The 27,972-nt window shown below is 62.3% G+C and overlaps 2 protein-coding genes across 9 annotated transcripts in view; both read left to right on the top strand.

Annotated features, from left to right (window-relative positions):
- The first annotated feature begins 11 nt into the window (after positions 1 to 11).
- LOC111161693 (DAZ associated protein 1) lies at positions 12 to 24,291 on the top strand. Of its 8 annotated transcripts, XM_022525518.1 has the most exons (13): positions 12 to 173; positions 7,880 to 7,920; positions 8,567 to 8,733; positions 8,997 to 9,062; positions 10,751 to 10,861; positions 12,057 to 12,105; positions 15,295 to 15,377; positions 18,340 to 18,493; positions 20,142 to 20,171; positions 20,300 to 20,440; positions 21,223 to 21,399; positions 22,392 to 22,481; positions 23,337 to 23,369. In XM_022525518.1, exons 1-12 carry the CDS (start codon positions 145 to 147, stop codon positions 22,469 to 22,471), a joined length of 1,128 nt encoding a protein of 375 aa, XP_022381226.1. In that variant the 5' UTR covers positions 12 to 144; the 3' UTR covers positions 22,472 to 22,481; positions 23,337 to 23,369. The 8 variants fall into 8 exon arrangements, with proteins under 8 accessions (XP_022381226.1, XP_022381222.1, XP_022381224.1 ...); XM_022525514.1 differs by lacking the exon at positions 22,392 to 22,481 and having other exon boundaries at positions 10,754 to 10,861; positions 23,337 to 24,291; XM_022525516.1 differs by lacking the exon at positions 22,392 to 22,481 and having other exon boundaries at positions 10,754 to 10,861; positions 23,322 to 24,291.
- A 3,130-nt stretch (positions 24,292 to 27,421) lies between these two features.
- LOC111161726 (ribosomal protein S15) overlaps positions 27,422 to 27,972 on the top strand; it is a 1,257-nt gene continuing 706 nt past the window's right edge. The window contains exons 1-2 of the mRNA XM_022525605.1: positions 27,422 to 27,468; positions 27,713 to 27,798. Of these exons, the coding sequence (XP_022381313.1) occupies positions 27,466 to 27,468; positions 27,713 to 27,798 (89 nt within the window). The 5' untranslated portion in view covers positions 27,422 to 27,465. The remainder of the gene's footprint in view (positions 27,469 to 27,712; positions 27,799 to 27,972) is intronic.

Here is a 27,972-nt window from a genome sequence, read left to right as displayed (position 1 = left end):
TGACCGTTGGCGCTGAGGGGAGGAGGCAGCGCGGCCGCCGCCGTTGCGCAGATCCGGGCCGCGGCTGTGGGGAGGGCGCCGGGGCCGGTGACCTTCCGGAGGCGGGAGCGAGCCAGGGGGCCCGGGACGCCGAGCGCCGCCGCCATGAACAACTCGGGCGCCGACGAGATCGGGTGAGGACGCGCCGGCCTGCGCCGCCGCCGCCCAGACGCCGCCCCGGCCCCCGTCAAGGTCACGCCGGCGGGCCGCGCTGGGGCCGACGGCCTGGGGGGCCGGGGACCACCGCCGGGGCCGGGGGGCGGCGAGCGGGAGGGAGCCCGGGAGTCCGGCGTCCCGCCGCTTCCTGGCCGGGGCGGCTCTGGGAGGGCCGGGGGGGGGCAGCCGACCCGGGTGCCGGACTATGGGGGGGGGCGGTCAGGGCGTCCCCGTCGCCGCCGCACCCGGCTCCCCCGTCGGGGCAGCGGGGAGCCTGGAGTCCCGGGCCGTGTTGTCCGCCCCCGCGCCGGGTTTGTGGCGGGGGAACCTCGAGCGGAGCCTGGGAGGGTCCGGGGGGACCGCCGCCGCCTCCTGCGCGAGGAGGACCGGGAAAGGGAGCCGGGGGGGCTCTGGGACGCCGTGTGCCCCTCGGCGAGTGGACTTCCCGCGGGGGGGGGGTACTAGAACGGCAGGCAGGGGTCGTGGGGCGCCCCGGCCGCCTGGGTGCCGGGCTTCACCGGGGCCCCCGGGACTCCCCCCAGCCCGCGCACCAACTTGGCGGGGCGGCGCACGTGGCGGTCCCGGCCTCGGCCCTGCCGGCTGTGCCGCCGCGCAACTTCTTCCCCGCGGGCGGCGGCTCGCCCCGAGGCCGCTCTGAGCCCCTCCCGGGGTGCGAAGAACAAGGAAGGTGCGCGGACCCGGAGCCAGGGCCACCGTCACGTGGGCCCGGCCCCCGGGCCGCAGCCTAGCGCTGGGCGCCCCGACCATCTGCCCGGGGTCTGCAGCTGGAGCCCCTTCCGGCTCGGCGCCCGCCGGCCCCTAGCAGGCGTTTTGGAAAGAAAGGGGGAAGGTACCTGCTGGGCGGACCTGGGCCCCTTGACCACAGCGGAGGTCTCGCTGCGTCCGCGCGGTTGGAGCTCGAGGTGTGAGCGGGGGGTCCTCCAGGGGCTCGGAAATCCGTTTCTGCCTTGGTTGAGGGGCGTGGTCAGGTTTTCTTTGCAGAGCGCGGCCCTGTGCCCCCGGCGGGGATTTATGATTCCGTTTTTCCGTGCAGTTTGGGGCTGGGGTTCTGTGGCCTTGTGTATGCTTCTCCGTGCGCTCAGGTGCTTGATGGCTCGTGGGGGATGACTGGCCTCCCAGGGCCCCCAGCTCCCGGTTACCCCTGTGCACATAAAATGCCTTCTGTGGGCTCCTCCTTCCCAAACCGCACACGGAGGGCACCCGGAGCAGGACCCCGAACTCCTAGCCTGGTTTGCTTTAAAGAGCGTGTCTGGAGACTGGGAGGCGGTGTTTTTGTGTTACGTGGTGAAAAGTCGCGGCACTTCTGACAGGAAACCAGGGTATAGGGAGAAAGGGCTCCAGAAGTGAGGCAGAGTCTGTCGGTGAGTTCGCCGGCCTGCTGCATCCTGGCGGCGCTGGCCTTCCAGAGCGCATCCATGTAGCGCCCAGGCTGGGGTCTTCCGGCGGCGTTGCACTGCCTTTCTCTCGGCAGGGAGAGCAGACGAAGCTCAGGAGGGAAGGGGGCCTGGAGACCCCCGAGGTGTGCTGCAGGGATCCAAGCCTGGGTCTGCAGAGGCAGCCTGAGGACGCCGTGGAGCTAGTAGTGGGTCCCGTACCCTGGCTGGCCACATTCCCCTCCCCAAGCTTGCACATCCGCCCGCATCGCTGGACCCCTAACGTCGTCAATGTCAGGTGTCCAGAAACTTTGAATTGCTTTGCGGGTAGAAATCTGTTGCTAAAAACTATTGACCAGTTTCTGTTTTGTACAGGATCCTTGTTTCTGGTCCGTTGATGTGGGAGTCCAGGGTCCACTTTGATCTCCGTGCTCTGCTTGGCTGTCCTCGGACAGTACGGTGACCTCGCTGGGCTCCGTTTCCTGTGAGCAGAACGGGGTTGCCGACTGTGGGCGGCTACCGCGTGGGAGCGAGTGTGGTGCTCAGATCCAGGTGATGGGAGGTGTTAGCGGGCCGTGACAGGTCTGAATGATCTCTGACGACATGCCCCTTCATCTCCGGTCCCCCTTGTTGGGTCTGTGGTCAGCCTCATCCGAGTGACTCCCGAGGGAGCGTTTCACAGGCGGGAAGGGCTGCTCCCCTCTCTCTAACAGGAGCCGCATGTGTGGGTGCAGGGGCAGTGCCTCAGGAAGCGTGTGGACGCGTGGGGTGCTGTCCAGTGGGGGATTGTCCTCCTGCGTTTGAGTCTTCCAGGGAAGAGCGTCACCGAGTCTGGGCTGTACCAAAGCCGTCTCAGCGGTCCCCGGGAAGTGTGGCGGGAGAGAGGAAGTTGGCTGAGACTGGTGGTTTTAGTTAGCGTTTCCATCGTTCCGATTGTCACAGATCAGCCAGAGCAGAGGGAGGGCTGGGTCTGGAGGGCAGAGAGCTGATAGGAGCAGCAGGGTCACGTGGGGCCCCATGTGGCAGATGTGTGACATGCTGATAACCTCCCTTGGGGCCAGAAACCAGGGGGGACAGGCACTCACCTTGCTGGGGCGGGGGGGAGGGCATTCTGTCTTCTTTCCTGTGCCATGATATTAGAAGGGCGACTTGGAAGGGTCTCTCAATTCCGGCTTAGGCTCTGGTGCCGGCACAAGCCCTATAGAGGTCCAGACCCCTGGTCTCTGGGGGGGGCCTCTTGCGGGTGTGTGCAGTGCCGTGGGGGAGGGGGCAGGGGGGTGGTTCCCGTTAGGACCGAGGCATCCTGTGCCACCTGCCTCCGGGGCCACTGGCGTGTGTTGAGATGCTGAGAGAGGTGTTATCGGGTGTGTGTGCTGCCAGTAAGGCAGGGCCAGCCGGACGCCATCGAGGGAAGAGTCCCGGGGGAAGGTGGGCTCCGTGGAGAGAAAGCAGCAGCACGCGTGTCCCTGTGAGAGCAGGTGCCGGGAGGTGGCGGGAACCCAGGGCTGCTGGAGCTGGAAACTCGGAAAGCTGGCAGCCTGCCCCCCCCCCCACGTTCCCAGCAGCCCAGCCGGCCCCGGCTGCCGTGCGAGTAGGGTGAGGCCAGAGGCCGGGGCCTGGAAGAGTGGGGACTGGGTAAATAAATGTCTGTTTTCTCTGAGTGCCCGGGAGGTGGAAGGGGTCCTGATGGTTGGGTTCAGAGAGGTCCTGACTGCGGAGGAGGTTGTCTTCTTGCCGTGGAGAGGGTGATGGAGACTTCCAGGGGTCAAAGGTAAAGATGCTGCTCTTCTGCAGTTTGGATAGTCCCCAGCAGTGCTGACATTCGGGGCGTCCCGGGAACTGTGGGGCTGAGCAGCATCCCCGAGGCCCGCCCGGTGCTAGGAGCACCCCCAGTTGTGCCCCCAGACACTCCCCAGTATCCTCTGACAGATGAGACACCTGTTTCGTCCCATCTGCTCTTTTCAGCTGGGTCCCCGGGGCGTCCCTGCTGCCTGCTCCCGGGCTTCAGGTTTGTGTGCTCTAGTGGGAATGAGTTTGGAGCCTGTAATGTTGACCGTGACGTTGGGAGGTGCTCTGGGTGACTACTTCTGTCTCCGGTGCTGGCCATGGGTCGAGCACTTTCACCGGGTGACGTGCCTCCTCTGCTGGCAGCCGCTCCTCCCTTGTTTGACTGAGGCTTTTGCCCAGTACCAGGGAGTGCTGCTGGGGGACACTGGTCCTGCCTGGGGGAGGGCAGGTGCAGGGCCTCACAGGGGGAGGCTGAGGGTGTCGGGAGTTTACGCCAGGCACCAGGGCGTCCTGGGGTTTTCTCTTGCAGGCGTCACTTGACTGGCCCCCCACAGTGGTCTGGGAGGGGGCGAGCTCCTTTGCCGGCAGGAGGGTAGGCTGAGCTGCTGCGGGCAGGGCCTGAGCCCCAGGACTTGGTGTCTGCTGCTGTGGGGTGGCTGCCGGGCCCGTGTTGTGTCCCTCGCTCCAGAGCTGCTGCCTTCCCTGGGCAGACAAGCATATACTTAGGGAGACCCGGTCCCGGGCGACCTCCCTGGAGGGGCAGGACTGTGCAGACTAGGCTCTGCGCTGCGCACGTCAGGCAGAAGAGCCGTAGGCGGAGCGGCCGCGCCCGGCCCAGGCTCTCGGCTTCTTGGCCTCCGGAGCCAAGCCGTGCCCTGCCGCTGCCTCCCAGGCAAGGTGGCGCTTTCTGAAGCCTGCCTGCCCCCTGGGAGGGGGCGGAGCCGCAGTGGCTGGCTGGGGCCAGGGAGGCCGCTGAAGGTCTGCTTCCTGGCCTGAGCACCATGGGGCTGCCCTGAGGTGCGCGGAGCGGGAGCGGCACCGTCCTCCACGGGGGTTTCCAGCCTGGCGGGTGGGGGGCCGGTGGGTTAAGCAGAGCTGGTGCCACCAAGCGCTTGTGCAGAGCCCCTTCCAAGAGGGGTCACCAGCACCTCCTGTCGGCGCGGGCCCTGGGAGCCACCTCTCCCGGGCCCTCCTGGTAGTAGCATTGCCCATTGCCTGACTCTGGGTCACCTGGCGGGGCCTGATGGAGCCAGGAGGTCCCCGTGGTGGTTTGTGGGGTTTGGGAACTGTGGGGGGGCCCGTGACTCTCAGCTTCAGCTGAGTAGTGACTGTTGTACCCTCAAGAGCAGGGAAGGGCTGGGGTGGGATGCCTGTGGTCAGCTGGGCCCTTAGTCCGCAGAGTCCTGTCCAGGCCTGAGATGTGCGCGGCGTACCGCGGGTCCGTCTGGGCCGCTGCAGGGCTGCTGGCTGGCTGTGCATTCCCCCGCCCTGTGCCAGGCTTGCCCACGCGTCTGCAGTGACTGCCCGCGGTTTTGCTGCCTGGGTCGCGACGGAGCTGCTTCCAGATAGTCCTGCCGGAGGCCCTGTAGTCTCTGGGGCTCAGAGTTGGGGCTCCGTGCTGGGGCTCAGAGGTGGCCTCCCAGGACCCCGGGAACCTTGTGGCTCCTGCGCGTTCCCCTGGGGGAAGTCCGCCCTTGGAGGGGGAGCAGAGGAGCTGGGAACAGGAACAGCAGCTAGTCGGGTGCCGCCTGGAGGCTTGGGGTGCTCGCTGTCCCCGACAGACGGGGGAGCCGCTGTGAAGGTGCCCCGAGTGTGCAGCTCAGAGAGCCCAGGGCCAGGGCCAGGGCGAGCCTGCTGTTCCTCGGTCGTGAAGATCTCTCCTAGCCGAGGACTTTCCGTAACTTCAGACTTGTGGGACGGAGCGAAATAGTGATCGGAGAAGCCAGGTTCTCTTTCCCCGCCAGCTCAGCGCTGCGGTCCCCCTGCGGCAGGTGCCCCTCCCATGCGGTGGGTGCCACTCGTGGGATGTAGCAGGGAGTGACGGGAGCCCCGGGAGCCTTCATGCGGACGCTTGGGTGTGTGCTCTCTTCTGAGACCTGGAGCCTTCTCTGAAGTCCGTGCAGCACGACGGACAAACGAGGGCGCAGGGCTGCCGGCTTCTCACTGCCAGTCCGTGGGGCAGAGTTCGGTGGTGTGTCTGGTCTTTTCTCCTTGGTGCCAGATTTTGGCATTTCCGTGAGGGGTGGAACCTGGACTGGCCCGACGAGTTCCTTCGTCCGTAGGTGGGCGGGGCTGGAGGACTGGGTTGCTTGGGAGGGTGCCTGCGTGCGGCCTTCTGTTTGGTGGGGGGCAGGCTAGATGGGCGCTGGTGTTTGTCTCAGTGAATCAGGTTTCGGTGCTTGAGAAGGCTGGGGGTGTCTGTGTCCTTCATGAATCTGCTTTTCCACGGCAAACCCGCTCCTTTCCTGTGGGTAAGGAGTGGGCAAGCTGGCAGCTCCTCGCGGCGCCAGCCAGCCCCGGGGCCTTCAGTCATCTGCTGCCTTCGCCTCCGCTGGGTGCCCGGCCCTGCGAGGGCGGGCGGGGCCTGAGGCCCAGCGTGCTGGGGCAGCGCCCTGGCTGGCCGCGGGGGGCCCCCTCTCCCCAGGGATTGTTTGCAGGCAGGGGGAAGCCTGGCCTGATTTTGAGGGGTGCGTGGGAGACACGAGTTTCAGCTAATAAGCCCCAAACGTAAGCTTCCGTCTGCTGCTTGATCAGCACGTTCTGGGAGCCCGTCCTCACAGAGCGGCCTTGCGGCCCGCACAGCCCCACGAGTGTGGCCTCGGCCGGGGGTACCTGTCCCACTCCTCCTCAGCCCGGTCCACTGTGCCGTGGCCTGTCTGTGGCCCTTGTGAGGATGGCCGTGGCTGTCTCTCCGGTGGTGGGGCCAGTGTTTCTCACACACTGAATTCAGAAGGCCCTGGGAGCGAGGCCCCAGCAGTCCTGCTGCCTGCGGGAGGCACCCTGCCAGGGGCTGGCACGCTGAAGCTCGAGTCTCCAGATGCAGCGGGGGTGGCAGGTGCGCTGGCTGCCTCGAAGGGGTCTGTCCCCGGGGTGGAGGACAGGCCCCCCTGTTCCTCGGCGGCCTGCGGGGGTCTTTTTGTCTTCAGGCTGAGTGTGGTGTGGTCGGCTCCAGACAAGGGGACCGCGGGACCCTAAGTCTCAGACGGGGACGGACCCTCGACCATGTGCTGGCGTCTGAAGCCCTTGCCGGTTAGCATCTGGGTCCCCCTCTGTGTGTGACAGTGCTCGTGGCCCCTTCCCCCACCTCTGCTGTCACGGCCACCTCCCAGGTTGTGGGTGGCCTGAGTGATGTGTGAGGGGCCTGTACCTATTGGAGACGCAGGTGAGCTTGGCCGCAGTGAGGGCTGGAATAGCCCCAGCGCATGGACCGTCTCCTTCCTATGCCGGTGCCTCGGTTCACTTCAGGCCCAGCCAGTCCAGGGGCGGGGGGCAGGTGGATGCTGCCCTGTGGCCTGTGGGTGTGGAGCCCCTCCCCAGGGGCAGGGGGGAGTGGAAGGGCTGTGCGTGTCTGGAGCTGCCCGAGAGGTGTCCTGTGCAGAAGAGAGGCGGGTTGGCAGCTGGGGCAACAGTGGGGTTCCTCTGGAAAGTTCTCGTGTGTCTGCCTGAAAGGACAGCCCCAGCTGCCCTGGGGTGGGAGATGTGGGACTGGGCTCTGGTGCCGAGTCTGGGGCTCCAGGGACCGTCCAGTGATTAGTGGGTCCTTACTTGTGACCACATGGAAGGTACCTGACACTTTACCCTAGAGCATCCCGTCCCCTGGTCAGTCTGTTTGTCGCAGGTGCCTTTAGACCTTGACTCCTAAGTCCACACGATTTGCAAGAGTGCTGGGGCAGTGTGCCCTGTGGACCCGCCCAGAGGCCCCTGTGGTTTGGGGGCTCCTGTTGGTCCATTTCACAAGGTCTCGTTTTCCCACTGGTTTGCCCAGCAAGCATGTGTGGCTCTGACATGTCGTTTTCTTATTTATTTATTTATTTTTATTTTTATTTTTTAAAGAGATTTATTTATTTATTTATTTATTTGAGAGAGAATGAGTGAGAGAGAGCATGAGAGAGGAGAAGGTCAGAGGGAGAAGTGGACTCCCCAAGGAGCTGGGAGCCCGATATGGGACTCGATCCTGGAAGTCCGGGATCATGACCTGAGATGAAGGCAGTCGCTCAACCAACTGAGCCCCCCAGGCGCCCTGACATGTCTTTGCTTATGTGTTGTAACACTCCCTCGCCACCATCTTGGCAAATCTTGGTGTCGGGTTTTGTGTCTGTGGCTGCCGAGGCTGAGCGATGGTTGAGGGGGGCATATGTCATTGCCGTGACCTTGACACAAGGCAGCATCTCTGCCCCACTTCGGCGGTGGGGGGTGGGCAGGAGTCCTGCCTTAGGGCAGATGGCCGGCACGGTGGAGGTGAGAACTGTTTTGACCCTGAGCGTTTTCTTGTTGAATTACAGGAAGCTCTTCGTGGGCGGTCTTGACTGGAGCACCACCCAAGGTAGGTGGCGTGGACGGCTGCGTGCCAGGCCCCGCAGACAGGCTGATGACCTTGGTCCTCAAGTCGTGTGAATGCGTCTCGCTGTTGATTTGGGGTTTTGCTTGTTTTCCTTGATTCTTGACTTACCGTTGTCTTGGATCCCAGGGGGTGGGGGGCACCTGACCCGGAGCCGTCCTCATGTGTCGGCGGAGTTGGGGGGGCTATGGAGGGCGGGGGACTGCTGCTGTGTGGGGCGTGGAGGCTTGGGGGCTTGCTGGCGCCGTCCCTGAGCTCAGGCTCAGGAGGAAGCAGCTTGTGGGAACTGGCACTCCCGGTGGTCACTGAGCAGTCCCTTACACTTCCCTTTTCCTGATGTCTTCGGCCGCTGCCGTGGTCATTTGCACCCGTTCTACTCCATGGGAAGACATGATGTGTCCGTGTCCGGAGCCCCGTCCTTTCCTGTGGGTCTCCTGTCCTGGACCGGCTTCCCCTTCCCCCTCCTCCCCAGTCATCTGCTGAGCCAGTCGACAAGGGGCTGGTTCCACACTTTCCAGGTCAGGCTGCAGAACTGGGAGCGTGTATGCCTGTGTGCTTGGCGCACCAGCGGGGGGCCAGTGCTTAACACTCCGGTGTGTGTGTTTGTGTTTTTGTCCCAATCTCCGAGCAGAGACTCTGCGCAGCTACTTTTCCCAATATGGAGAAGTTGTAGACTGTGTGATCATGAAAGATAAAACCACCAACCAGTCGCGAGGCTTTGGGTTTGTCAAATTTAAAGACCCAAACTGTGTGGGGACGGTGCTGGCCAGCAGACCACACACACTAGACGGCCGAAACGTAAGTGGCCCTCCCTGGAGTCCACTTCCCCCGTCCCTCCGCCCCTGCCACGTGCTGCCCCGTCAGCCAGCCTCTGCTGCTGGGCCTGGTGGGTGTGCCCGTGAGGGAGCGGGTTAGCAGGGCGGGCTCAGAGGGCTGGAGGGGGCAGTAGGGCCTGGATTTGGGGTGAAGTGACTGGGATCATGGGCTTGTTTGCTGTGCGGACGCCTCTTCTAGGGAAAGTGGCTTCGTAGTCACAGCTGACGCCTTTGAAACTTCTGCAGATTGACCCGAAGCCGTGCACGCCTCGAGGGATGCAGCCAGAGAGGACGCGGCCCAAGGAAGGATGGGTAAGGCTGGGCTGGGCAGGGCGGCGTCTGAACCCACCTGGGGTTCTGCCCGTGGCCCTCGAGGGCAGCGGGGCACTTTGCTGCTGGAGCGGCACACGGTCGCTTGACTCTATCCAGTGGGTGTGTGTTTTACTTTGTAGCCAAGAATATTCTTCCTAGTCTACCTTGGAAACAAGAAAAAGGCCTCCCACACCTGTTTGCGATCAGGAGTTCCATTTTCTCCTCCCTGGTGGCTCCCACCCTGCCCTGGGAGGGGGCAGTGTTAGCACAGCCCCTGGACTCCTGCTCCTTTCTGCTTGCTGGCCGCTCTCGTCTGGGCGCTGCGGCTCGGGGCCAGGGCCCAGTCGGCCGTGTCTGAGAGCCTGCTGCTTGGAACAGCTGGTCAGAAGCCACCGGTGTGGGGGCTCCGCAGGGCTCTCTGGGAGCTGTGTGGCCCCTGATGCTGGTTCTGTTGGAGCAGACCCTTCCTCTGTCCACCATCACCTGTCCCTCCCCTTCCCCAACCCAGTAGATCTCGGAGAAGACCGTCCTCCAGGACTCCATTGTCCCGGCAGAGGGGCCTGGCCACAGCTGGGCAGCAGGCAGGGCAGACGTCTGGTCGGCGTGTCTGGGCCAGGACCCGAGAACCTGCATTTCTAGCAAGATCCAACTGCTGCTGGAAGACAGGGACTTCAGACCCTTGAAATAGTTCTTATTTTCCCAATTTTCTATTGGGAAACTTTTTGGGAAGTTTGGAAAAATCACAAAGTAGTACATCAAACACCTTACCACATGGCCAAGACCCATCAATTGTTAACATTTTCCCAGTCATCTCTGTTCTGTCCCATCTCTGTCTGGGTCTCTCACTCCTGAGTGCTGGAGCAGGTATCTCCTGAAACCACGTGCTCACACAGGAGTGTGGGCCGCGGCTCCCAGCGCCTGCTGTGTCCACATGGGGGCCCTTGTGGCTCTGGGGTCATTCTCAGCGGCTTCCATGGCTCTGCTCTTCAGACTGGAATCACGGCCGCATTCAGATTCTCTTTGGTTCCTCATGTCCTTGAGTCTCTTGGCAGCCTTGCCGAGACGAAGCAGACACTTGATGGAGTTCGAGCCCTAAGTGCACCTGGAGACCCTCGCCTGCCCCAGACTCCCTTGGCGTTGGTCCAGGGCCGTTGGGACTACTGTGCCTGGGTGCCCTAGACAGGAAAAACGGTGCGAGGGGTTGGGGGAGGCGGCGTTCTGGGAGCAGGAGCCAAGGTTCTGGGCCTCCTCTATCCACAAGGGACGAGCTCGGGCAAGTGTTCGCCTCCAAGGTGCGAGGCCCTCCCTGCAGAGGGTGGGGTCACCGGGGTCAGGCGAGGTGCGGGGAACCACCCGTCGTCCTCTTCAGTTAGCCCCAGAAAACTGCTGGTCTCCATCGTGCCAGCCACCCCGCTCAGCCCTTCCTCGGGGACGGTAGAGCTTCCTGCTCTTGCTGTTGTGACTTGGAACTCGCCACGGGACCCGCCACTCGCTCTGCCGCAGGTCTCAGAGGAAGGCGGAAGAAGGGTTAGGACAGTTCGCTGATCCTCTTTGGCTGGTTTTTGGAGGGCTTCGGTCTGGCTTTGGGCGGGGTCTGAAGACCAGTGCGACGCGCGCCACGGCCTCACCATGGGGAGCGTCATGAGGTTTCCCCACACCGACTAACGATCGTTTCCTTCTTAAAACAGCAGAAAGGACCCAGGAGCGATAACAGTAAATCAAATAAAATATTTGTCGGTGGGATTCCTCACAATTGTGGTGAGACAGAGCTCAGGGAATACTTCAAGAAATTTGGAGTGGTGAGTTGTCCCTGCCCCAGAGCATGGCGGGTCCGGGCGGGAGCGGTGGAGCCCGGTGTCCCTGGAGGTGGAACCTGGCAGCTCTGTCCTCTGGGCCTGTGTCTCCCCCAGAACAAGCCAGAGCCCGGGGGAGCATTTACTGCTTTTTCAGGCCAATGGAAGCTTGCCAGGCCGATCTGGAAGGCCCTCTCATAGGTTGTGAGCGTCATGGTGGGGCGCGCTCGGTAGCGTCAGGGAGAAGCAGGGTTTGGCCCGACTGTGGGAACCAGTCTGCCGTGTTTTGTGGGGTGGGGGCGCACGGGTGGGAAGGTGAGGAGTCTCCTAGCCCAGGACCGGCGGCCTAAAGGGAGCCGGCCTGGCACTCCCTGGCTAGGTGTCTGTCACCTGAGCAGCGCTGCCTCAGCGGCGGCGGACCTCCTCCCAGGGCTGGTTGTTTCTGGAAGAGGCTGAGATCGTTCAGAATCTTACGGGGTTTAGAGTTAACTGGGCTCCTCCAGGAGACTCAGTTCTAGTAGGGCAGGCAGAAGACGGGGCTAGCAAGCAGGCTCGTGCGGGGGTCGTCCAGTCAGCTGAGGCAAAGGCACAGGGTCTCCCCAGGCTCCCACTGGGCCACACCCCCGATGGTGGGACAGCCCTATTGCGTCACTGCCACTTGCTTGTCAGGGGTGGTGCCCGAGTATGCTGAGGACCTGGGCCGGAGCATGTGCCAAAGGGCGCTCGGTGAGCCAGGGGCCCCGGGGAGAGGGCTGCTGGCTGGGCGGACCCCTGTTGGGGAGTGCCCAGCCGAGTGCTGGGCAGCGGGATGGTCTCAGAACGTGCGGCCGAGCACCACAGCTCTGGGTCCTGTCCCGCCATCCAGGCCTTGGTTTTTGTCTGAGAATGGAAGGGCGCCCTGTGGTCCTGCGGCTGGAGCGTGGGGCCGGGGCCTTGGGTGTCCACGTGCCTCCCCATGAGCACTCGGGGCACAAGCAGCCTCCTTCGGGTCCCCTGGCCTCCCCTTGGCTCCTTGGCCTCCTTCGGGTCCCCTGAGTCTCAGGCATCAAACCCCAGGAGTCCGGCCTCTTGTCTTGGGGCCTCCCTGGGGAACATCTGGAGATGTCCCCAGCGGTCCTTTGCTTCGGGAGTCTTGTGGCAGCCGGATGTGCTCGTGCCTGCCCGTGGCGCCCGGGTTCTCGAACACCCGTCTCTCTTGCAGGTCACAGAAGTGGTTATGATCTACGACGCAGAGAAGCAGAGGCCTCGAGGTAAAAGAGATGGAGTTTGTCCTTGACCTTCCCCTTCAGATGGCAAACTATTTCACAATTAGGTGGTGGTGGTAGCGAGCTTGCCACAGAGAAGGGTGATTCGGAGACACGACTCAAACGTAGGCCCTTCCTGTGCAGCCCCAGCCTGTCTGCTTGCCAAGGTCAGACGTCCCCGGGTTTTTTTGGCTCGTCCTTTTGAAGTTTTTGCAAGCTGACGTGAATTTCAGTATGGCTTCTGTTTTTAAACGCGCACTGAGAGGTTGCTGCGTTTCTCAGATGGTGCCCTTGACACTCCGGGCCGCGTCCCACTTGGAGCCCTGCCCAGGCAGGTCTCATTCCGCGGCGTCAGGCTAGGTCTGCCCCAGCTCGGCTTGAACGTGGACTTTCTTATCCATCCCATGCTTTTTTCCTGTTTTTCTTGTTTCTTGTTCCCCTAAGACCGTGGGCAGCGGGAGGAGAGTGAGGAGCCGCCTCAGGCGTCCCTGGGAGCTTCCGGGAGCTGCCCGCGCCCGCACGTCCCAGCTGGTTTGTGGGGCTGGGACAGCAGGCACCCGATTTTCGTGCCCTTTTTTATTATTATTGTTTATTACTACTATTTTTGCAATTTTATTTTTGGGGCTGCTGCTGCTTGTGCCCGCCCGTCTGTTTGGGTTCATCCGCCGCTTGGGGACCGGCTGCGCGAGCCGGCCTGGCGTCCGGGCGCCGCGCAGCCTCTGCCCCAGCCCCGTCGGAGGCCCCCGCGCGCGCAGAGCCGGCGCCGCCGCCGCGTGCGCCCGCCATGCTGGAGAATAGTTTGCCATTTGAACTTCATCCTTCTCTCCCTCCATGATAAGTGACGTATCTGCACTCCATGTCGATTAAGCTGTTAAGTCTTAGCTTAACTTTAACGTAGACATACATGCTTAGTGACGTACTTAAGTGTCTCGTAGTAAAGTACAGTAACGTTAAGTAAGTTGTTTTTCCTTTTCTCTCTGTGAATTGTTTGTGATTAACGATATCTCTTTAGATTTCTCTTCTCCAGGTGCTAAATTATGTCACACAGGTACAGGCCAGTCCCGCAGTCAGAGGACGGAGCGGGCTTCGCTCCAGTGGGGTGTAAACGAAGTTTCAGTGTGTTTCTGGCCGCTCCCTCAGTGGTGATGTCGTCTCTTGACAGACAGATGCGTCCCTAGACGCCCCGCCCCGGGGCTCCCCACCCGAGACTCACCGCCTCTCGCGCTGTAACGGACCGCGCGAGCCCTGCGGCTGCAGACACTCACTCCTGCACTTGGAGAAAATGTTAACTTTCTAACGTGCCGTTCATTACCCATGTCGTGTTCCACCATTCGCCTCCGGTCTCGTGAAACTTCAGGGCGTGGGGGTCCTGAGGGCTGCTCTTAGACTCACACTCCCCCCAGTCGGCGCCCTGAGGCCTCGCCCTGGGCCCGGGGAGCACGCCGAGCCGCTGTGGGCTGGGGGTGCAGACAGGAGGAGCTGGCGGGGAGAGCGCTTTGGGCTTGACCTTGGGGCCCACGTTCCTGTGGGAGCTCACAATGTCCTCCACATCGGGCTCTGAGGGTCCCTGCGAACACGAGGCCAGCAGTGGGGGGAGTGATGGCAGGAACCCCCCGTGGGCTAGAGGGGCGTCCCAGAGAGGTCATCCTGCTTTCTCCCCTTCCCAGGTCTTTTCCAGGCCTCTGCCTCCCTCCTCCCTCTCGGCTGACCTGAGACAGTGTCCCTGTCCTTGTCCCGAGGGTTCTGCGTGTGTCTTGCTGGGGACAGTGAAGCCCTCACCTCGCCCCTCACCCTGGCCACTGCCTTTGCTTACCTCCCACCTTCCTCTCTGGCAACCACCCCCACCCCGGCTCCCGCTACTGTCTCCTTCCGTGTGTCTTGCCATCATCGTTCCGCAGCCGTGACTCCACCCCTGTCCTCACGCCGTGTGCAGATTCTCGTGTGGGCACGTGCGTAGTCACGCTCAGACACACGGCGCGTGCAGGGACACGTCATGCCTCCAGAGTCCTGGGTGTCCCTCCCTGCTAGTCTGGCATCCCCTGGTTTCTGAGCTGTCTCTTCCCCCCCGCCCCATGTTGTGCCTGCAGCCCCCCCCTCCCCCGCCACAGCCTGGTGGCTGCAGCCCCAGCGTCCCTGTCCCGCAGCTGAGAGGCCTCGGGCTTGGCCGCCCCTTCCCAATCGATGCCCCATCCCTGCCCGCTCCGGCCCCGCAGCCCTTGGAGGCCCTGGCGGGCGCAGGCCCAGCCCAGGCTCCGGCCGTTGGCCGGGGAGGGTCCGCTGTGCCGCCCCCGCCAGCACCCCGTGCCCCCTTTGGCCCTTCCCCGCAGCCGCCCTCGTCCCCGGCTCTGCCGGCAGCTGCCTGCCGCGCGCCACCTCATGCTTAGTCAGTCGGGCCCCGGGGAGACAGTGCAGCGGACTGAGGACCAGACACGCCACGTAGCCGGGCGGCCACTCTCACCCGGACCGACCAAACTTCGTTTATACTGCCACTTCCTTGTGTTTGGGAAACGCTAAATTTTTTTCCCTTGAAAATTCTCTTTCTGACGACATAGTGCCTCTTGCTCTCGCTGCTGCCAGCAGAGTTTGACCTGCTGGAACCCGTTGTGGCCTGTATCTCTGTGTACCTTGTGCGTAGGTCCGTGAGGTAGACACCTGTATGCATACGTGTGTGACTCGGACGGGACTCCTTGGGCTTATCCAACGGCGTTGGCTAAGCTTAGTGAGGCACGAACTGTAGACACCGCAGTCTGGTCGGCGCGCTAGAACCATGAATACGGCTGCCGTCAGACCTAGTCGCAAAGCGAATTGCAAGCCGAGGGGGAGACTCTCGGGTTTCAGAAAAGCAGCCGCGCACCCACGGCACATACCTCATCTCACGGAGGCGGAGCTCGCGGCTGCTGCCCTGCGCGCAGGGGTGCGCCGCGGCCCCCTCCAGAGCGCTCTGGCGGCTCCACGCACCAGGCCTCTCTCCTGCCCGGGCTGCGCCTCCCTCAGAGGCCAGCCCCCCCCGGTTCCCAGCGTGTCTCCACGGGGAGCCCCTGGCTCCACCGCAGGCTCGGGCCCCGCCCTGCAGCCGCACACACTTGCTTCCCTGAAACCCTTGGGCGCCCCCTCGGCCCGGCCCTGATACTGTTCATCACCCTGTTTTGTGTCACAACGCCCTGCTACCTTGATTCACTCTTCGTCGTTGGCTAGGTTTTGGATTTATTACTTTCGAGGACGAACAATCAGTGGACCAGGCTGTCAACATGCATTTTCACGACATCATGGGCAAAAAAGTGTGTAGTTGTAGTTTTATTTTACCTTAAGACCAAACCAAGTTTTAGGCAACTTAGGGATTTCACTGGAAAATACAATTCCTGAGCAGAAAAAGGGCCTGGGACATAGGGCTAGGTGGGCTCGGGCCCTGCTCCTGCGGAAGCACGGGGGCCCCGTCCTGCCCGAGGGCTCCTGCCTGTGGCGTGGCGTCTCCCGTCCCGCCGGCGCTGCTCCCGGAGCCCCTCGCTCTGGATCCACTGGGACTGGTTTGGGGGGGGGTGGCGGTGGCCCCCCAGCCGAGGGGCACGGTCTGCGGGGGCCCCCTGGGCTGGCCTCCAGTGAAATTGCAGGTTGCCTCAGGCTTGGTTTCAGTGACCACTCCTTCAGATGTCTGTCCCACATTCCAATTGCCTGCCACCCCGTGCCGTGCGGTGGCCAGTGGACCTGTGACAACAGGGTCCATGTCAAACTGAAAGAGACGTAAACATCCTGAAGGATTGGTTTTCCTTTACTTGGGTCACTTACTGTGGAACTCCGGCCGCAGCCACATGCTCTCGGTAGTACTTAACTCCGTGCGGTCAAGTGACCTCTGGTTTCATCTTCATACTGTGTTGCTGCCGCGGCGGCGGGCAGGCTCAGCCCACGCCCGCTCCTCCTCTCCCAGGGCCCCCGGGGCTCGGGGGGAGTCCCCTCTAAAACAGATCGCTGGGAGAGGGCCTGCAATGTGGGGTCTCTGAGAGTTAGCGAGAGGCTTCGGGCCCCTGTTTGTGCAGGATTCCTGTCTCTGCCCTTGTACAGCCCCCCCCCCCCCCACCCCAGCGGTCCCCACGGTCGCCTCGCAGGGCGGCAGGCATTTCCTTATTCCCGCCGCCCTGCCCCGCCCCTGGGACGAGAGTCGGCCCATTTTTGTCGTTACGGTCCTGTGGAGGGACTGAGGCACCACGAGCTTCCTGCCTCTCTGGTGCTCCCGGCCCAGCCCCACAGCCCGCTCTCTGCATGCGGTAAACAAGGCCGCGTGGAGCTATTTTTACATAGAGGTGCCTGAGGTTTGGTTGCAGGCTTAATTCCGTTTGAACCTGATTAAGTAGCACACACAAATCTCGCTCCCACGCTCATTGAAGCTTTTAGTTTAAAATTAGCGGGCAGGTTTCAGGGACGCATGCTAGTTACGAACACTGGTTCAAAGGAGTCCACGGTCAGTACTTCAAGGTACTGTGACACTGAAAACTTGGAGGAGGCCTGGTCCTGCTCTAGGGGCAGAAAGGCTGCTAAGCACACGGACCTACTTCCATCTCCAGGCGGCCGGCCCCACCCCGGTTTTGTAGGACGCATCGGTGTCTGAGTCTGGTCCGCACGGAGCACAGAGTGGGGACTGAGATGGCTCCTCAGTGTGGGGCTCAGCTTCTAAAGTAAGGCGCACACGCGAGAGAACCTGGCCTCCGGCAGCAGCCCCCGGCCTCGCCCTCTTCCCGATGCCTGACCTTCACTGGCGGGCGAGGCATGTCAGCCCCTTGGGTCCTCGGTGGGGTTCACCTCCCTAAAGGGCCTGGTCCCACTTCTCATTAAAACCAGAGTGCCAGTGGCTGCATCCATGTCCTGATAGGAAGAGGGTAAGAATTAGTGGGGGGAAACGTGCAAGGGCTGCCTTGCTTTTGCTTTGTAAGCGGAAACCAGATTCCCTTAAGGAGAGTATGTGGACTCGTTCGTTGGAGTTCTTTGAGGGCTCCTTGGTCCTGCTGCCACGTGGCCTTGAGCTAAGGGGGATCTTGTTCCTGTCCATGGGGTGTCCTTGGGGCATCAGGAAGGTGGGGTCTTTGTGCCTCTGTCCCACCTCCTGTTTGTTCTCCAGCAGGAAGGGGCCCCGAGTAGAACTGTTGGAATTTGGAATACATAATGCTTAGCGCACCAGCCTGTGAGACCCCAAGGATGACTCCGAGTGGATTTACTGTCTCTTCCTTCTCGTTAAAATTTATCACTAAAGAAAAAAAATTGGAGATGCAGATGCTGAGGCAGCCTTGTAATTGGGGGACCTCGGACTGTCAATCTGCCCGCATCTAAACCCTGCGGTGGGTGGGGGGCTGCTGCTGGGGGCCACAGCACTCAGTGCCAGTGGGGAGCGCTCACTCACTCCCGCTGCGCCCGTCCCCGGGGCTGCGGCTCCTGACAGCGTCCAAAAGAGGAAGGGTCCAGGGCTGCCGACCTAACACAGTATGAAGATTGCTTACTGATTCAAATGTCCATTTTATTGCATGTTTGTTTACTTTTTTTGTTAGATGTAATGTAAGATTCTCTTTATCACATCCATTCCCTCTGACATTATTTTGAGTTAATTGAGATTCTTTAAGCGTTAGCCTGGGGAAGGTAAGTCTTTATCTTCCATTAGACATTTTAAATAAAAAACCTAAGTAAACCAACTGTGTTTCTCAGGTATGAGCTTAAAGCCCAGGCAGGGTGGGGGGACTCTGGAGGGGCCCGTGAGTCAGTCGTCCTGGCTCCTCCCAGCCGAGGTCCATCCTCCCCTACGGAGCTCGGATAGTGTCCGGCTCCGGCCACTCTGGGGCCCTGGAGAGACCTGGGAAGAGGCTGTGATGGTTCGGTCCGTCCTGGGCTCTGTGTCCCTGGGGTGATGAGGCCATCGAAGGAGAAAGTTGTCCTTCCACCTTGACTGAAAGACCCTTGTCCCACAAAGCTCTTGAGGGTCCTTGGCCTTCAGCCCATGCTCTGCAGCGGGCAGGGCTTACACGGCTTACGGTTGCACCTGTTGTACCTGAGAAACATGTTTTAAGCAAAAAAGAAAAGAGAAAAAAAAAAACTATAAATTTTTAAAGAAAAAAATACTGGCCTAAATAAGGTTTATAGTTAAGTATTTAGTTTTAAGTCATAAGATGCTAAGTGTAGTCGTAAGTTATTTGAGGGTGTGTCTGAAGGGAAGGGGGTCCAGGACCCTTGGCATCTCCCTAAACCAGAGCTTCATTTGTCTAGGTGGAAGTTAAACGGGCTGAGCCACGGGACAGCAAAAGCCAAGCGCCGGGACAGCCAGGTGCCAGCCAGTGGGGCAGTCGGGTCGTGCCCAGTGCTGCCAATGGCTGGGCAGGCCAGCCCCCACCCACGTGGCAGCAAGGATACGGCCCGCAAGGTAAGGCTCCGGCACCTAGACCGGGTCCTGCCCCCAGGCAGCCCCTTCAGGAAGACCTGCGTGCAGGCCAGGGTCCTGAGCCGGAGGCGTAGCAGACTCACCGCAGAGGGGGGACGAGCCGACTGGACAGGCGCACAAGCCTCTGACGGACAGATGAAGGCAGTGGCGGGGCCCCTCCCTGTCTGGCCCCAGGGCCGCTGCACAGAGCTCCGTGCTGGGTACCTGTTACCACCCAGACCTTCCGGCAAGCCCCAGAGGGACACTGTCCAGCCTGCTCACAGATGAGGAAGGGGCCAGTTTCTGTGTCCTCACCTCCACCTTGAGCGTGCTGTGACCCTTGGCGGTGTGCTTGGGTCACAGCCAGTTTCCCCACCTGTGGTTTGGGCAGATGGCTTTCTCTTCCTGTGACCCGCTGGGCTGGGTGAGTGTCTTTGCCTCACAGGCCATGCCATGGAGGAGGGCCGCACAGGTCTGAGGGGGCAGTGAGAGGCCCTGGTGGCTCAGGGAATCCATCCCTGCCACCTTCGCCCCCAGCAGCTGCCGCACTACGGCAGCCGTCTCTTCCCCTGACAGTGAGCCGGTGGCAAACTGTTCTCAGTGAGGATAGAGTGGGAGGTGGGCCTGGCCTGGCCATCTCAGAGGCTCAGAAGATGCTTTGAGGGAGACTGAGGCTTTGGCCTGGCTGGAAGCAAGCACAGGGTCCCGCCTCTTGGACCCTCTGAATCTTCTCCTGCTCCCTGGGCTCTGGGCCGAAGCTAGCTGGGCCGTCAGGGCCTCTGTGAAGGGTCAGCAGGATGGTTTAAGGTCAGCCTGGCAGAAGAGCTGAGGTTCCCAGGGCCCCCAGGACAGGATCTGATAGCCTCTGCCTCCTTTAGAAACAGTGTCCAGGGAGGAGCCAAAGAAGGCTAGGGCTGTGTGTCCGCACCCATGGGCACCTGGCCCGCCCCCAACCCTGCACCAGCCAAAGCTTACAGATTGTCTTTTTAAAAACTTTTTTTTTTCCCCCCAAAATAAAACAGCCAGGGGTGCCTGAGTGGCTCAGTCGGTTAAGTGTCTGCCTTCAGCTCAGGTCATGATCCTGGGGCCGTGGAATCGAGTCCCACGTTGGGCTCCCTGCTCAGCGGGAAGCCTGCTTCTCCCTCTGCCTCTGACGCTCCCCCTGCTTGTGCTCAATTGCTATCAAATAAAGTCTTTGTTGGTGGGGGAAACCCAGATACAGCCATAGGAGATCAGTCACTGAGACCAGAAGCTCTTGCCCACTAGCACTCGGCTGGTAGCCGGCCCGGGGCTCCCACCACCCAGCCTGAGGTCCCATCCGTGCTTCTGGGCCCCTCGTCTGTGGGTGTTCCCTTCACCCTTTCTGACGGGCTCTGTTGAAGAGCTGGGGCCGCCTGACCGACAGGGCTGTTCGGGAGAGGCTTCCCTTGGAGAAGTGGAATGCGAGTGGCAGCCCTTTGCCAGGTGTCTCCTCGGATACCTTCCTCGAGGCTGGGACGTCCTCCTGTGCCCGCAGTACGGCAGGATGCCGGGCCCTGGAGGGTGTTTCCGAGAGGGCTTTGCCAGCAGAGCGAGTGCCGCTGGGGGTGGGTCAGCTGCTCATCTGGGTCGTGGACAGGACACCCACCACCCTCTTTGTTTTCCTGTTTAGGAATGTGGGTTCCAGCAGGACAGGCAATTGGTAAGTCCTTATCTGTGGGCCCCAGAGAGAACGGAATCTGCAGCGGGGTGGGCCCCCCGGGGGGCCTGGGCGGCGGGAGCTGTGCGCCTTGCCCTTCCCCTCACTCCCTTCTGCGTCCTGTGTTCCAGGTGGCTACGGACCGCCGCCCGCAGGGAGAGGAGCGCCCCCGCCGCCCCCACCATTCACCTCGTACATCGTGTCCACCCCTCCCGGAGGGTTCCCCCCTCCTCAGGGCTTCCCACAGGGCTATGGTGCCCCCCCACAGTTCAGTAAGTTCTGTGGGCCCCTGGAGCCGGGCTGGGGGCCCCCCAAGAGATGCACCCCTGCAGCCTATGCCTGGCACTTGCTTGGGGCACGCGGCTGGGCTGCTGCCTGTCCTGGTCCCTTTGCTCGGAGGGTCGTGTGGGTGGCACAGCGGTCGCGAGAGGGAAGTGTGCCCCCTTGCTGGGGCATCTGGACCTGATGTTGTGACTCCTCAGAGAGGGGCTTGAGCGTCAGGAGCTCTGGTCTGTGCTCAGCTCCATGCTGGGGCACCCACCTGGCGGCTGGGTCCTCGGCCGTGACGGGAAGCCCTCGCCTGTGCACCGTGGCCGGTGGCTGTACTGCCGTGTGCCGCACGGCCGGCCTTACTGGTCCCACAGTCTTGCTGGGGAGGGCTTAGGAGTGCGGGTTCTGTCAGAGTGTGCCCTGGCTTGGGTCAGGCCACAGGATGGCCATGTGGGCCCTCATGGCAGAGGTGTGTGTCTCGCTGGCCTGAACCGTGTCTGGTTCTAACCAGAAGGCGGGTGGATAGAAATGGGCTGTGGAGCCGCGGGACGGAGTGGGAGGCTGTGTGGAGCCGGCGCTGTGTCTGGCAGGTGGGTTTTGTCCTTTTCACACCACTGCCCGTGGGGTCCCTGCCTAACACTGGCTATTGGGGGCTCGACAGGCCGCCCCAGGCCCACCCTAGGGACATCCTCAAGGCCCGGCCGCTCAGTGGGTCTCGGCAGGAAGTAGTGTGGGCAGCTGCGATAGGCTGGGCTGTGTCTGTGTCTGTCTCTCCTGTTCACAGGCTTCGGCTACGGGCCTCCACCTCCCCCACCGGATCAGTTCGCCCCGCCAGGGGTCCCTCCTCCACCTGCTACTCCAGGGGCAGCACCTCTGGCTTTCCCTCCGCCTCCGTCTCAGGCCGCCCCAGACATGAGCAAGCCTCCAACGGCCCAACCGGACTTCCCCTATAGTCAGTACGGTGAGTAGGAGACCTGCAGGTGAGGCCTGGGGCCCCGGGGCCTGGCCCCGCCCCCTCTGGCCTTCCTCCCCCGACCCCCGCTCCCCCCACCTCCGGCCTTCCTCCCTGCCAGTGTGAATGTCGCTGGGGCCCCGCTCGGCAGGGGCTTGTCATGCAGGGCCAAGCAGAGTGAACTCGAGCAGGTTTTGGTTTCTCGGGTTTTGGCTAGGGAACTAGCCTTAGAAAAACACTGATCGTGCAGCCGGTGTTCCAGGGCCCGTGGGTTTAGGAACCCGAAGCTGTGACAGGGCCCCTAGGAGGATGGCACAGGGCCTCTCGGGGCACCCCCTGTTCCTTGGTTGTCTTGTTTTCTTCCGAGTGCAGAGTGCGGGGCGGGCACCTGTGGGCCCCCTGGGTTCGTGGCTCTGGTGGGCGGCAGGCACTGCCTGGGCTGTTACTGTGGGCCTCACCTGAGCGAGCGGCTCGTCACGGAGGAGGTGCTTCTGAGCCCGGGGTGTATAGGGTGGCGACCTATGGCCTGTGTGGGAGGAGCTCACGTGAGGACAGGGTTGGGCCAGGTGTCCCGGGTCTCCTGCCACCTCTGCTGGGCCACATGGGTGGGACTGCCTGTCGCCAGGCCTCCCAGGGCTCCTACAGGAGCCACAGCCTTAGCCCACGGTTCCCCGTCTGGGGCTCTGCCTGTGCCACGTCATCGCTCAGACTGTTTGGCCCTAGGCTGCAGTGTCTGCAGGTTGGATGTAGTCCCCGGCTGGCCGCTCCCGGCTGCCCAGCATCGTGCAGTCTTGTCCCCCTGGCACTGTGGCTGGCCATGGTCCCCAAGCAACTTGGTCGTCTCCTGTCTGCCCACCCCGCCCCACCCCCGCCCCCCACCCCCGGAGCAGGATGTGTTGGGCGTGAGCAGCCCTGGGTGGGGGTGTGCCGCCCGCCAGCGTGGCCCCGCCCCTCTGCTGAGGCTGCCCTGGGGTAGTCACCCTGGTCTCGTCTCTTGCCAGGCCTGGGTACCTATTCTCCAGACCCGTCGGGCTTCGGGCCCATACTTTGTTTACACTCTTATGGTCAGGCTGAGCAGTGATGTGGCCTAGGTAGGTGGCACCTCCTCCTCCACGGCCCCCACTCGGCCTGCACCCAGGCAGCGGCCGCCCCGGGTGGGGGTGGACTCGGCGGTGCCCTCGGGATGGGGCCCTTGCCGGGGCGAGGCTCTTGACTGGCCACAGCCCCACGGCCCCAGGCACCCCGTGCCTTCGCACACCCTCTGCTGGGACACTGGGACCCCGGGGCCCCAGGACACCTGCATCCCGGTGTGCAGTCTGGTGCTGGCCCCCTTTCCAGAAGCGCCTCCCGTGCCTTTTGAGGTCAGCAGTGCAGGGTCTAGGTCCTGTTTGGGGGGGGGGGGGGGACCTGCCCGGCCCTGGCAGTCTCCACCCGCATGTTCCCCGCGGGGCACTCCTGCCCAGCGTCGGGCACTCTGCTCGCCCCCGCCGGTTCTGCCGGCACTGCCGGCTCGGGTCAACTGCAGGGAGGACTGTCTCGGGTCTGGCGGGGGATGGGGGAGGCCTGGCGCTAGTCTGACATTTTCTTAGATTCTGGGGGCTGTGTCCGTTTCCCGTGCATTCCACTCAAAAATAAACTTCCTGCAAGCCCTCCGGCCCCTGAGCCAGGCCAAGCGCTCTTCTGTCTCCAAGCTCAGGTTTGCAGGGGCTCAGATGGGCCGCCAGGGCCCAGCCCGCGGGTCCTTGGGAACAGGTGGGGAGGCGAGGCCGGAGACGGATGGGACAGACCAGGGGGTCCTCGGGTTCTCTGAGCTGCTTTTCCTTCTGTGCGGAGACTGGTCGGGGTCCTGTGGGGGAGCAGGATGGGCTGTGCAGGTGTGGACCCCTCCTCAGCCATGGGCTCAGAGCTGCCATCCAGCCCCGGCTCACCAGGCTTTTTCCCTGCAGGTTACGGACAGGACTTGGCTGGCTTCGGACAGGGCTTCTCAGACCCCAGCCAGCAGCCCCCCTCCTACGGGGGCCCCTCGGTGCCAGGCTCGGGGGGGCCCCCCGCCGGCGGCAGTGGCTTTGGACGAGGTCAGAACCACAACGTGCAAGGGTTCCACCCGTACCGACGCTAGCTGGCCGGCACCTTGCGGACGTCAGGGCGGCTGAGACCCAGGATTTAGAACTTGTGAACTCGTGACAATCACAAACTTGGCAGAAAAATAGCGACTCGATGGTGGGGGGAGGGGGGCGAGAGGCTTTTGGAGGCGGCGGTGGGTGTCTGGACTGAAGTTTTTAAATATATTTCTTTCTCTAACCCATCAGCACAATAAAAAAAAGTCACTGGTTCAACAACAGGGTTTAAAAAAAAAGTCTTCAGCTTTAATTCAAAACTTCAGGTTTCTTTTTCTTCCTTTTTTTTTTTGAAATTATTTTCCTGAGCCTTTTGTTTTACCGTATATTGTAAACTTTTATGTTAAAGAAAAAATATACATTTACAAATTGTGAGATTTTTAAGAGAAATTTTCTACGATGTATACTGGCTTATTTTTTAATTTAAAAAGCAGGGTTTCCGTCGGCACTGGTGGTGGTGAGGGGCGTTCTCAGCCCCTCCCTCCGGGCTTTGAGGGTTGGGGCTCGTTGGTCCAGAAACTCTGGGAGCTTACAGAAGTCTACTGAGCGCGTTTTGTTTTTTTGTTTCTTCCTTGCTTTTGTCGACTGGCCTGCGGGCACCGTTGGCCGGTGCGCTGTGGGGGCCGCGCCCGCCCAGCCTCTGCAGGCGCCCACCCCGCGCCCGCCCCTGCACCAGGGACAGGGAGGCCTTGTCAGCCGCTCTCACGCGCACGTGGTGTCAGGGCGTCCCCACTGACCAGTTGGACCCTGGTTTGAATAAAGACAAGTGCGTTTGGATTAGAAACCCACGTTGTGTCCTTTTGTTCCCTCCCTGCTCTCGGCTATGCGTCCCCGCGGGAGGACCTGCACTGGGCCTCGGCCTCGGCCTCGGCCGTGGTCTCAGGCATGTGCGGCCCGCTCGAGTGGGGAGCCCGGGGCCCGATCTCAGGCGCCCAGGGTCTCGGTCTCGTGGCCGGTGTGGATTTAGGATGGCCTAGGGCTGCAGATGCAGTGTGAAGGGGGGCCCGGGTTCCCGGGCTCAGTGGCCGCTTGCTAGGTGCCAGGAGAAGGGTGCCTGGACAGATCTGGGTGGGGACTGGCCAGGCCTCCCCTGTCCCATGGAAGTGACACCTGGATTGTGGCCTTGGGTAGGCCACTCGCCTTTACACAAACCGGGCTTTGACGTGGACGGTTTTGGGTGTCGGGACACCCAGTTGAGGGCCGTCAGGACGCAGCACAAGGGCCTGAGCCCCTAGAGCTGAAGGTGGACGCCTAGGGGCACCTGGTGGGGCCTGGCCATCCTAGCTAGAGCCTGGGGGCAGGCGGTGGGTGGGACAAGCTCCAGCATCCCACAGCAGCCACCACCCTGCCTATACAAGGGCCTGGCTGGCAAAGTGTCCGCCCTGCCTTTCCAGCCATGTTCTGGATGTTCTGTTCCCGTCCCAATCTCCCAACTGCCCCTCTCCCCAGACAGAAGGGGCTGTGACTGTCAGCGACGAGGGAGGGGAGTCAGAGTTCACTTGCACACAGGACTTTGGCTCTGCACTGGCCTTTCTGTGAGAGTGGGAGGGACTTGGGCGCTTTGGGGAGGCTGCTCTGGGAATCAGCAAGGAACAAAATGGGTGAAGCTTCCCTTCTAGTGTGTGGGGGCCTGAGGGCCACTGCTACAGCCCACCACCAGCTTAGGGTTTAAACCACTTACTGATTCTCTGATGGTTCGGGGCTAGAAGTCCTAAAAGGCCGGTGCTGGCGGGGCTGGTCTCCTGGGCCCCAGGAAGACCCGGCTCCTGCCTTTTCCTGGCCCATGGACCCCTCCATCCTCCCTGCCAGCAGCACGGGGTCTGCCCATCTCCGGGACCCCCGCCCTCTGCCTCCCTCTCGTTGAGGACCTGGTGAGGACGCTGGGTCCCCCGGGAATCCAGGGTCACCCCCAGCTCTGGGCCCTGACAAGTTCCCCTCTACTGTGGGAGGAGACACGTCCCAGATCCCAGTCTTTAGAGGCCATTATTATTCTAAAGACCACTGTCAAGAATTAAAAAAAAAATTTTTTTTTTAATTTTATTTATTTGCTAGAGAGAGACCGTGACCGAAATAGCAACAGAGCACAAGCAAGGGGAGAGGGAGAGGGAGAAGCAGGCTCCCTGCTGAGTAGGGAGCCCAACGTGGGGCTCCATTCCAGGGGTCCTGGGATCATGACCTGAGCTAAAGGCAGATGCTGAAAGACTTGAGCCCCCCAGGGACCCCCCTTAGCTCCTTTCTTTTGTGAAATTCATCCTCTGCAAAGGTAAGTTTCCCTGGCAAAAGGGCATCATGCAAACCGTGCAGGGATTTCCAGCTCCGGGAACACACCTTGCTCTGGTGAGTGTGGGCACGCCCCCTCCTGTCCCGAAGGGCACACCCTCAGGTCCCCAAACCTGTGCTTGTGCTCCACAGGGGACAGGAAGGGACGTCCCCTAATTTGGTAGTTGAAGGGGCTCTACCCACAGGGTTGTGGAAATGGCTGAGGAGGCCCAGCTTCCTTCCAGGCTTCCTGTTCCCGCCAGGCCAGCCCGCCGCCTCCCCACAAAGCCACCCGTCTCAGCCATACCCCACCCAGCAGTCTGGCCTGAGGCTAGGAAGGGTCCCAGGCTCCGTGGCTGCTGGTCGCACAGGGAAACAGGCCGCGGGGTCCACTGGGCAGGGCTGAGGCACCTGACCGGTCCCTCCCAGGGTCTCTGCTCGCTCCTTCTGATGGGTCTCGCCCAGCCTGGTTCCTCTTCCATCCCAGTTGCTCAGTCGGTGCCCTGCGCTCGGGCTTCCCACTGCCCTTCCACCTGTTTTCTGTCTGCTGTGTGTCCGCTTCCTGGTTCTGTATGCTTCTGTGCATGTTTTTGGATTAAATGAGTATTTCCTAGTGTACCATTGTAATTCTTTTAATGATTTTTTTCACATTTTTTTGAGTTATTTTCTTAGAGGTTGCTCTAGCGACAACCGTGTTTGGTTGTGTTGTTTTTTATTCTGACAAAACATTAAGATTCGCCATCATAACCATCTTTAAGCACACAGCTCAGCGGCATGAAGCACACTCACACCCCACCCTCCAATTCCAGAACCTTCCATCCCCCCACACGGAGGGAGTCTCTGTCCCCATCCCCACCCCAGCCCCGGCTCCCACCATCTCCTCTCTGTGCCGACGGGACTCCTCTGGGGCCCTCCCGGGAGTGGGGTCCTGCGGGACGGGTCCTTCTGGGTCTGGTTGCTCTCACCGAGCCCCATGTCCTTGGGGTCCCTCTGCTTGGTGGCAGGGGTGAGGGTCCCTCCCTTCCTGAGGCTGGACCGTGTTCCTGCGTGGGGATGGACAGCGCCGGGTGTGTCCTTCATCCATGGATGGACACTGGGGCGCTTCCCCTTCTGGCGGCGGTGCACAGTGCGTCTGAGGTCCTCGGGGTGAAAGCTCCACCCCCTTGTCCCCTGCGTGCTGTCCCTGTTAGACCCGCACAGAAACCTAGGCGGGCACAGCGGTTACATGACTTCTTGGGCTGAAGGCTGGCTGGTCCCCATCAAGGGCGCCGTCTGGGGCACCCTGCAGAGTCCGCATCCCATTCCCCAGCCTCCCCGGTCTTTCCTCCTCGCCTCCGACTGACCACCGCCCCACTGGAGCGCTAGCTCCCGCGCGGTGCTGGGGCTGAACCCCACACCTAGGCTGCAGTAGCGTTGTAGGAATATGAGGTTTCGAAAGGGGCAACCATGTGCCCCACGTCCCCCAAACACCGGGCGGCCGGCCCAGCCCTGGCCCCCGGGGTCAGAGCCCCAAAGAACCACAGCGGTCCCTTCAGTCTGCGCAGCCTGCGTTCGACCCTCCGGCCAGCAGAGGGCGCACTCCTCTAACCAGAAAGCGGAAGTGCTTGCGCGCGGACGGCCGGGGGGGCGGGGCGCGCGGGCGACCTCGTGATAACTGCGCAGGCGTCGAGAGGGCGGTCCTTTCCGGAGAGCTGACAAGATGGTGAGTGCTTTGGGTTGGCAGGATTGTTCTCGGCCCATCTGACGCCATCCGCGGTTTGACCGCGCCGTTCCGGCAGGGGTTAGGCCGCTCGGCTGCGGCAGCCTCCGGAGCCGGCGGATATGGGGACGCGGGGTAGGCCCGGTGGGTGCCGGGATGGCGCGGGAAGGCCGGGCCGGGTGACCTCCGCGGCCGCTGGGGGACCGGCCCTCGGGCCCAGCTCTGACCCGCGCCCCGGCCCGCGCAGGCGGAAGTGGAGCAGAAGAAGAAGCGCACGTTCCGCAAGTTCACTTACCGCGGCGTGGACCTGGACCAGCTGCTGGACATGTCCTAGTAAGGGGCGGCCCGGGGCGGGGGCGGGAGTCTGAGCCGGGGGAGGGCGGCCGGGGCCGGGGGAGGGTGTCTGAGCGGGGCGGGGGTTGGTCTGAGCGGGGGCCGGAGAAGGCGGGCGGCCGGGGGTGGTCTGAGCGGGGGCTGCGGAAGGCGGGCGGCGGGGCCGGGGGTCTG

This window comes from Enhydra lutris, unplaced genomic scaffold, assembly GCF_002288905.1.
Source record: "Enhydra lutris kenyoni isolate GAN:26980312 unplaced genomic scaffold, ASM228890v2 scaffoldscaffold86, whole genome shotgun sequence".
NCBI classification, from domain to species: Eukaryota; Metazoa; Chordata; class Mammalia; order Carnivora; family Mustelidae; genus Enhydra; species Enhydra lutris.
This window is presented reverse-complemented; position numbering and strand designations above follow the sequence as displayed.